The 9,830-nt window shown below is 42.8% G+C and overlaps 1 protein-coding gene across 1 annotated transcript; it reads left to right on the top strand.

Moving 5' to 3' along the window:
- Positions 1–420: 420 nt before the first annotated feature.
- Positions 421–3,841, top strand: LOC115205159 (homeodomain-only protein). Its single transcript, XM_029770856.1, has 2 exons — positions 421–908; positions 3,534–3,841. Exons 1-2 carry the CDS (start codon positions 759–761, stop codon positions 3,609–3,611), a joined length of 228 nt encoding a protein of 75 aa, XP_029626716.1. The 5' UTR covers positions 421–758; the 3' UTR covers positions 3,612–3,841.
- Positions 3,842–9,830: the final 5,989 nt, after the last annotated feature.

Genomic DNA, 9,830 nt, shown 5'->3' with positions numbered 1-9,830 from the left:
CGGGTTCCTCGTCACCTCGCTGACCAAGGCCCTTCTCCCCCGATTGCGAAGTGAGTCTGTGCGGCCAGCTCTAGGAAGGGTCTTGGTAGTTCCAAACTTCTTCTGTTTAAGATTGATGGAGGCCACTGTGTTCTTTTTTGTTTATGTATTTTTTGTCTCTTGGGCCCCCCACAGGCCTGGGCACAGGGGCTTCAGCCCCGGTAAGCCCATGCATTAAGCAGGCCCTTTAGATAGGTTACAGGTGCAGCTGGGGCAGCAGCTCCAGCGCACAGCGTCATGTATTCCTTGCATATAATGAGGAGAGACCAGGCTTATCGGCAGTTGAGTTTAGAGAAATAAGCTAAAGGAAGCTTTGTGTAAATATCTTAACTTCTGTATGTGTATTCATATATGAGTATGTCACTTTAAAACTAGTTCATACTCTGTTGCGTAAAACTTTAATTGAATTTCATATAGAAGGGGTGTGTTCTGTTAAACGCTCTGAGAGAGCCACTGTTGACAGTAGTAGAGCTTTCACACGGTCGACATTCAGTCAGTGTGACATGCGTTTTTGTTGTTAGTTTTTACAGTCAGGGGCTGTAATTGCTAAGCGACTGCTGTTGGTCCTTATCTCCAGCATTATTTCCTAGTTGCCACTGGTATTTACTGGCAAACGGACGTCATTTTGCATTGGCGCTTATACCACGAAGTGCTGTAATTTTGAGCCTATATCATATAAAAACGACTCCTGTGGCTGAGAGCTCTTTTGGAGAGGGAGCATGGCTTCAAATGGAATGGAAAGTATGCAGTTAGCGGAGGACCAGATCAAAATTCTGGAGGAGAATTTCACCAGAGTCAGCAAGCATCCCGACGAGTCGACGCTCATGTTGATCGCAGCTGAAAGCGGACTAACCGAGGAAGAGACAGCGGTGAGTGTTCAATGATGTTCTCGGTGTTGTTTCAACAATGAAAATGTTACGCTCTATGAAGAGATTCGTTTTGTATGATGAAAACAATGTTGCGAGGAAATAAACTTTGCTGGGGATGGGGTGAATTGGCTAGAAACGGCCTAAAATGATCCACACGCATTTATTGTCGAAACTCAAATTAGGTTCATGTGTAATGTGTCTGTCTTTTCAATGTGTAATATAATGTCAACAATCAAATGAATACCTTGTTTATCTTGAAAATAAACATAATTTAGAGAGTTACACATCTTTGGGAACCTATAGGCTATTGGCTACAATGTTGTTGTACATATAACTTAGTATTGATACATTTCTGCGCTGGCGCAGGCTACCCCAGTCTGCCTTTTTTCTCCTTTTTTTCCACGCACCATTGAACAAATACTATGTAGCAATTTTTAAAGAGAGGCAATTGGTATTTCACTGAATATGCGTAATGGCGCGCAGATGAGAGTGGGCAGAAGAATGATCGTTGTTTTGATGAGATATTATCGACATCTATTAGGCTACCCAAATGTGTAGCCTAACTATATTTTGTGTTCAGTGGCAACGATGTCAAAAGAGAATAGCGTGATTCGGACAGTGCTGACAGCGCGCGCGTCCAGTGACGGCTCTTTGGTTCGCATGCCATGTCACTGTCCCCAAAATAACGCGAGGAGGACCGTTTTAAAGAGAGTATTTACTTATCACGGAAATTCCAAACATTCTAATAATACATCTGAACACCAGTGGTCCTTACATAACAACGTCGCAAGTTGGATCAGTTTTGGATTCAGTCACAACATACGTTTAATTGAGTCAACATTTGTTGTTGGACAAGACTCTTGATTATGCAATAATCAAGCCATTGAGTATCCATATAGTATGACATAAACATATGCAGCGTTTCAGGGTAAGGCCTATCCTTTGCTTGAAGGCTGGGTCAGTGATACTCCAAGGTGTTGAGAACATGGTGAAGTTATGCAGACATCTCTATCTAATAGCATTCCACTGACGCAGAGGCTAGTTCTTATAATTCCGAATTTAGGATGCTTGTTGTAATGCACTCTGTTGTTTATTGTCCTTTTAGCATAGTCGACGGAGAAACAATGTTCAGTTTCAGGGTTCACGATCCGTTTTAGGCTTCACATACGTTCATTTGCTGTTGTTTTGGAGGAAGACGTGAGCTGGGATCATTTTATACGCACGTTTCAGATACAGTGGTGTGTGTGACAGCGAACGTAACCAACCCATTGCCTTGAGCAGATTTTGTCCTGCACATTATTTGCATGATCAAATGGAGGATCATCAACAACTACATGTACAGATCATGGGAGCCAGTATGACACATGACTCTCAAAAGGTTGTCCCTCTCTCTCCTCCGCAAACGGGTTTGGCCTGCTCTCTCAGCTGGTGACTGAGTTTTTCCATTGTGAGTGCACAAAGTTGGAAGAAACCCAGCCAACTTGACTAGGCAAATGTGGTTTTGGGTGAGGTTGAGTACTTGGCCCTTTGACTTCATTGACAGCGGATGTTTTTATCCACCTACTGTTGTCTCATACAGATTGAAAAAGCACTGGATGTTTGATAGGTCTTACAGTACACCTAAGGGAAAGGGCACACCCTGTTACCACTCCCTCTCGTGCATAAAGAGCATTTCCAACATGTTTCTACCTCTTTACAAGGTGTTTCATACAGTACCTCATTATTAGACCTTCTGTGCTTTCTAAAGCACACGGAGGCAATGGGGTCAGGTGGAGTTTATTGCAGTGATTTCTCGGTGTAATCCATCTGGGAGAACAAAAATGAAGCACAATTTAGCTATACAGTGTCAATGAATACTTATAGTCATCTGTGAATGAGCACCCGTGACAGGTTTGATATAGGCTATTCTGATCACTTTAGGGCATGGACATTTCAAATGAGAATCATAGGTAGGTTTTCATTTGGAAATGTACCAATTATTCTCAACTGGGGAATTGCTAAAAAAAAATAAAAAAAATAATATTGGCCCACAATAACAATTTTCATCATCCACGATTTTGCTTAATGACTTGACCATCCATGACCTTCTGTCATTGTTTAGAATTCCAAGTTGTCAAGAGAATCCACAACAATGATGGCATCATTCAGATAGAGTGGGGAAATCACAGTTGAGACCGCATTTAACAGTCGATGACACAGCACAAACCCTGTTTCCAGACATAACTAATTGTCCACAACGTTGTCTGAGTGTAATTGACTACTCTCCCAATTGCCTAGCTGGAAACATACTGCTTCAGAAATTCCCTCCTAAAAATCAGAGTTTGTTTGTTTCAGTTGAACATTTAGATGTAAGCAGCCCCGGGTGTTGCTTTAGGAACCTCATCGCCCTGCATTAGGAAAAACACCTAGGGGAAGAATGTCACTTCTCAGGAATATTCATGTCACAATGACTTAACTGAGTTTGTAACCCGCCATTACCTCACCCAGATCAGTTCAGGTTTTAAACAAATTGACCAATAATAATTGTATTTGGAACTAATACCTGGTTGAACAATAGCAACAATGCCGTGTCTGTGCCGTCATCTGTCTCTGACACGTCCCTTGGGCTCTTTTTGTTTGTTTCAGAAATGGTTTAGGCTACGCAACGCACAGTGGAGACAGGCCGAGGGCCTTCCAGCTCAACTGGGATCAGTGAAAGACTGAGATTGGAATGGCGTAGGAAACCTCCCCCCCTCGTCCCGTTGCTCCTCCGACCCGCCCACCACGCCCTTACTGACCAATCCCCCCCTTCCTTGAAGCATTCTCTCTCTTTTGTATCTAAGCTATTTTCATTTACTGAATGTAAAGTGTAATGTGAGTAATTGTTTTTTTTGCCAATATAACCGCCATGTTTACATATAATAATAAATAAACATATATTATATTATAATTGACGTTATGGTAGCCTGCTTTCATGCTTCATGTCATCTGTATAAGGGGGCTGCTGAATGCAATGAGGAAGTAGGGTACAATGACGGGAAGAGTTGGCGGGGGGGGGGGGACATTGTTGTGAGGCTTTGTTTTGTGTGTCTCTCAGCAGGGAGCGGGATAACATTGGGCTTCCATAGGACTATAAAAGATGTGAGGCAGCACTCATTTTACGACAGATTCAACAGAATCAGCTGGCCCTGTAAACAGGGACGATGGCAAATTTGGAGGGAAAGGCTTTAGACAAGTAAGCTGGGGTTAAGAGCAACCACCAGCAGGTGATGCCACCTACTCGTCGGTTCAGATGTCCCAGCTTCTAAATATCTGTCTAGGGGAAATAACAGGTGAAGGAAAGAGAGAAGGGAGTGATATCCTGCCAACAAACTTAGGGTAATGATTGTGGGAACTGCCGACATAACAGGCCCAACAAAAATGTATACTAACTCAGGTACTTCTGGTCCTAATAAAACTCCCCTCTCTGTTCTACAGTGTGTTATAACAGATAGCTGTGTGGCCTGGCTGCACATACTGCACACACACAGTGGTAAATACTTTTCTTCCTGTCCCGGTCTGTTTTGTTTCGCCTGTTCAGCTGACTGTGTAAAAAAAAAAGAGTCACACCCAAAGAGGAAAAACAAGTGAGTTTGTTGAGAGCGAACACACCAAATGCAGAACATTCATCAAGCTCCAGCTGAACGCACATTGTCCCTTCGTGCACGACACTCTTAAATCATTGCGTGCCATCTTATGATTTGTGTTGCAGCTGCAAAACAACTAAAATAAGTAAACAAACCGATAAAGAAATGGATATTTGAAGATCAGAGAAAAGATTATACCCCACCTTTTTCGATATGTACTGATAGCTGGAAAATATATCAGGAAAATAACGTCATACCGTTTGTTATGTAATTTCCGAACTACAATTCAGTGGAATGAAAGGCCGTTAGCGTTCTATAAGAGGCCAATGTGGTGTGTATGGAATTTGAATGGGCCCTGCATTGTCTGTTGCTAAGAGGACTTAGCAGGCCTGTGTGGAATCTGTCACCCCAAGACTGGTGAGCGTCAGAGCCTGGAAGATTCAGTGGTCCAGCTGGCCCCAGGAACTGACTCCAGAAGTGTCCAAACTGCACTCTGTCCAAACCGCACTTTCCAGGACTCAAGAAGCTGCTAGACTAATACGATTCACATGTGCTTCAATGTCTGAGCGACAACAGTTCTCACAAGGATTACATTTTCTTGTTGATTTTCACTTTATTTAAAGTTCAACCAAAAGGGGCAAGTGAGGATGTCTTGGTTTGTTGTTATCCCTGCATTAGGAGGAAGTGTGTGTGTGTGTGGGGGTTGAAGATGTAGGCCTACCACATAGTTTTGATTTGATTTGATCAAAGGGTATTTGAGTGCAGCCTTGAATAGTCAAGGATAATATGAGAAGATCTAACAAGGCCGATAAGACACAAAATGGACCATGACATTTGTTTGCATACTTAACTATTGAGGCAGTGAAGAGTTGATAGGAAATAGATGTGTGCAGACCGCTCTTCAAAGGGTTTAAGTGGCTAAATGTGAAAGTAGCTAGTTTCACTCAGTAGTTAAAAATGTGATCTTCATTCAGGTGTTTAAAGAGGGGATATATTTACACACACAGTTTATTACCAATTACTACATCCATAATGAACTGTCTAAAAACTACTTACGGACCGTTTCGAAACCCTTTATAAAAAGTGTAGTTTAATATAGCGTTGCAGTTCTCTGCCAAAACCAGATCAGTCTCACTAATACTCTGCAAGCGTCAACATCTCATCTAACTGGCGGGATCCAGACAGTGAGACAGCCACCCCACTCAGAGCCTATCAGTGCCAGCTGGAGCTTGATGAATGTGTCAGAGCTGGCTGCCACACACAGACAGATAACCAGCAGCATAGATCAGAGCTTCTCTTTCGGAACAGGCGCTCCATGGGAAGTGAGTCAACCAGTGGGAGGCACCAACGGTCATTACACTCCTCCTTCCTCCTCGGCCTCCTCCACCTTCCACTCTATCCCTCTTTATCCTGCAGTCCAAGGTCACGATCATTGCTGGCTTATCCAAGATTAGGTCCCAGTTGGACGCTTGGATCTGATTTGAAGTCTAGCCTCCGAGGTCTGGTTCGCCTCTCCGCTCGGGCACTACACTCATGGTGGCTCCACCAACCCTCCCGCGCCGCTCTAAATCCACATGGCTCCATTGAAAGCCATTGTGTCCACTTTTAGGTAATGCTCACGTGCCTGTAGTGTAACCGGGATTATGGTGTATTTCAAACAGAGGGCATGGTGCCTTTTGTAAATTAAACAGTGGTCATATAGACTGGGAGGCTGACATTTAAAGCTCCTGGGGCGAGAATGCGGTTTTGAATCAATCTATGAGATTTCACTATCTCAAGGAAAACACGCGAGGAATCTTTACAACAGGTGGTTTTGATATAAACAGAGAAGCCTGAATGATTGAAATGTAGAAACACATGTGGATCCTTTTATCATACCTTTGCTCTCCTTTCAAAAGACGAAAACACATTCTTCTGGAAAGAGAGCCTACTGGAGCAAAGCAACAGTTTGGTTTGGCTGTTTGCTAAAGACAATGTAATGTATTGCTTCGATTTCGTCAAAAAGAGCTCCAGGCACACATCTCAATGCACATGATTGCAAAACCAGTGAGGGACAAAAATGTCCGGTTTTCCCATCTCGGCCCTGGCGCCAAACAGATTTTAAAAAGCACAAGACGTTGTCTTATTAGAGACCCCTCGAGTACTACTCTGTACCCATTTATTTTGCTTTTGTCAGCGGCCATTTTCCTAGTACATTGTGCACCGACATGGACCTTGACGGAGAAGCAAGCTCATAAAGGTGGCAGGTCTCTCAGAGGGATGTAGTCCTTATTAAGTCCCTTAGGAGCTGATAGAGTTTGAAGTCGTAAAGTTGCTGTGGCCTGACGGGCACCCCTTGACACCTGTTGAGAATGAATGTTTCAGTGAGTTCTCTCCAAGGATCTAGAAAACTTCCATGAAAGCATACTCTTTCTCGCATCACATCTTTCTTCAGACGATAGAAAATAAAAACATCTCACACCACAACAACATTGAGACAATGTTACACATTGGTGCAGAGCATCATTCTAGGTCTAGGAATGTAACTGTTTTCCAGCGTGTTGTGTGGGTGACAGTAAAGGCGATGAGCTCACTGGCCAAATGGAGTCCTCTGGATGTCCTCGCTCAAAGAACATTTTACTGTCCCTCAACTTGGGTAGCGAGAGCTGGTCCAGCCTATGAGTGGTCTGAGCCGTTTTGGCAGCATAGGAAATGTATGTCTCCACTTTCTTCAACAACAAAAAAGAAGTAAAAGATGAATCACTGACTTATGTGTGGTTTCCCAATCAAACATGCAGTTGTGAAAACGACCTCAAGCCTTGAAGGCAACCCCCTCCCCCAGTTCTGAATAAGTTTTCCAAATGTTATCCAAAGGTACAGCAACTGTAAACCTTTGATATACACCTTTGGCAACACTTTCAATTACATTGAACTGAATGATTAACTTACTTTTATTTCTAGGCACTTACCTCCCTGTCGCTTTTGAAGTTGAGGTGGTTCGCTTTGGGATTGGCTAGCTGTAGTAGCCGTGGAGTGATCTCAGCAGTTCTCACTCTGGGTTCTATGTGCCAGATAGGGCAGCTGTACTCACAACACGACGTGTGAGGAGGCCTGTGGAACCACAGAGATTCTAATATTTATATTTCTATATGCAAGATCACCATAAAACAAACACAAACACAACAACATAGCCCTCTGCCCTGAACTAAAACCTCTCATCTTTTCAGACCATTCCCATGGGAGTGTGTTCCACAGAGGCATGAAAACAAACAGGCATATTATTTTTTATATTCACTCCAGTGTGCAGGCCTGAGAGTCCTTTCTAGAAGGCTTGAGGCCAAATGTGCGCTGCTGCGCTTTAAGATTTATTAAAAGACTTCCGTGGCCGTCTCTGAATGTCCCAGGGGCCTAAGCTTTGGACAATAGCCCCTATTATCTCATCATCGTCTCCTCTCTCTCCCAGAGCCACAGCTCGCAACTGAAATAACACATGTCAAAATATCGGCTTCTTAGGCCAAGGAGGATCTGGGCCAAGTGGCATGCTTGCGTATACTCTAGTATTTATTTAACAATGTGGACTGGGCACATTTTGTTATAGTCACGTTTTCTTGTGGATTTTACCCCAGTTCTTGGGAGCTTCGGGACCTGGTCTTAGGTGTTGACAGGCGGACAACGCGCTCGTACTGGGCCGTCTTGGAGGAAGAACGCAATGTCTTCCTGGAGGAGATCACCTCCTCGTCTTTCCTGCAGGAAAGTACAAGCAATTACCGTCCATTTCTTTGGGCTAAAAGAAGTCTCATCATGCCAGAGGGTAAAAAACTTGACCTCCTGTCTCAATGGACAATTGAAAGGATTAAATGCATCACTAATGATGCAACGTTTTAGAGGGGTGAATAGACAGATCGGACTGTGTTGAAACTGAACAATTTCATTTCACATTTATGCGAGATATAGATCATGACACATTGTGAGGGTGACATACCACCTCTGTTGCCTGCAGGCAGCACCCAGGCAGCTAAATTCACTTTTTCCGTAATCTCATTAGACTTAATGGTTTAGTCATAAACTGAACATTTGAAGAATGCCAAATATCTGTCTCCAATTTCTAGTAGGTTGGTGAGGTTATGTGGTGCAACTACAACTACTTGGAACACTTGGGCATTGTTTCTTTGTCAAAACCACAAAAAACAAACTGCAGCACATTAAAACATAAATTCATTGAGCACAGAAACAATGATGGCAGCTTGCCTGTGGCCAAATCGGCCATTCATTCTCACTTACTGGCAAATGCTGCCTTCTTCAATTCAACAAATAGCTTCAATTCAACAAATAGCTTACAAGGCAGGGCTTCCTGAGAATAATTTTGATTGAATGATTTGTCTAATGTTGCTTGCGCGTTTAGCTTAGCAGCTGAATGATAATACAAAAGAAAAAGTAGGTTATCTAATACAGGTCTGTCTGAACCTGACTAACAAACATTTCTCGATTTCGAATTGACATCTCGGTAGCAGTCACCTCCAATGAGGATGCAGGAAATTGGCAAGTAGCCTTTACATCCCTTTTCACTCTGGAGGACCATTCCTGCGCTTGAGCTCAGAGCCAAATGTACTGTATATTACGCATGCTTATAGAGCAGACCAATATAAGACTTAGCAAACATTTTCACCGTTTTGTGGTGACACTGCACAATATAATGGTAGTGTATCGAGTATAACTACTTACAGTGCTTTTTTTTATTCAAACTGTTGGCTCATACTTTTTTGAGAGAGTCATCAATAATGTCCAGCCTGGGTGTAATTAGTATACATTACCTCAGGCGGTCCTCCCATGCTGAGAAGTCTCTTTTGTGCTTAGCTAGGTATTGGATTCGCTCTGTTGGAACTGCACCCAGCGCTGAGTAAGACAGAGGCCATATTGACTCCTGATTGCCCCAGGTAAGCTTTGGACTAGATCAATGAGGAAATCAACTTTCAGGGGGGAAATCCATAGACTGTATAGGGGAAATCGGTCAAATAAACATCTCCACTATGAATGCTAACGTATAAACAAAAAAGTACTTGAATGTTTACTTATCATAGAAACATAAAAAAATGTAATGAGCATACAATTATTTGCAAATACCAATACTCAAAAAGTAGCCTACTCACCAAGGAGTTGTGACCCACACTGTTTTGTATTCTTTGTGTTGTGCAAGTTCCAGAATCCTACAAGAATGTTTCATTTCATTATTACCTGTTAAAATGTATCTTGACAATACAAAGACTACCAACAACAGGGCAGTAGTTGTAGTACCTTGCTTTTGTGCACATCAGTTTGATCTGAAAACAAGGAATTCATA

The sequence above is a fragment of the Salmo trutta genome, chromosome 13, assembly GCF_901001165.1.
Source record: "Salmo trutta chromosome 13, fSalTru1.1, whole genome shotgun sequence".
Taxonomy (NCBI): Eukaryota; Metazoa; Chordata; class Actinopteri; order Salmoniformes; family Salmonidae; genus Salmo; species Salmo trutta.
The sequence above is the reverse complement of the archived record's forward strand: the minus strand, read 5'-3'. Positions and strand labels throughout refer to the sequence as shown.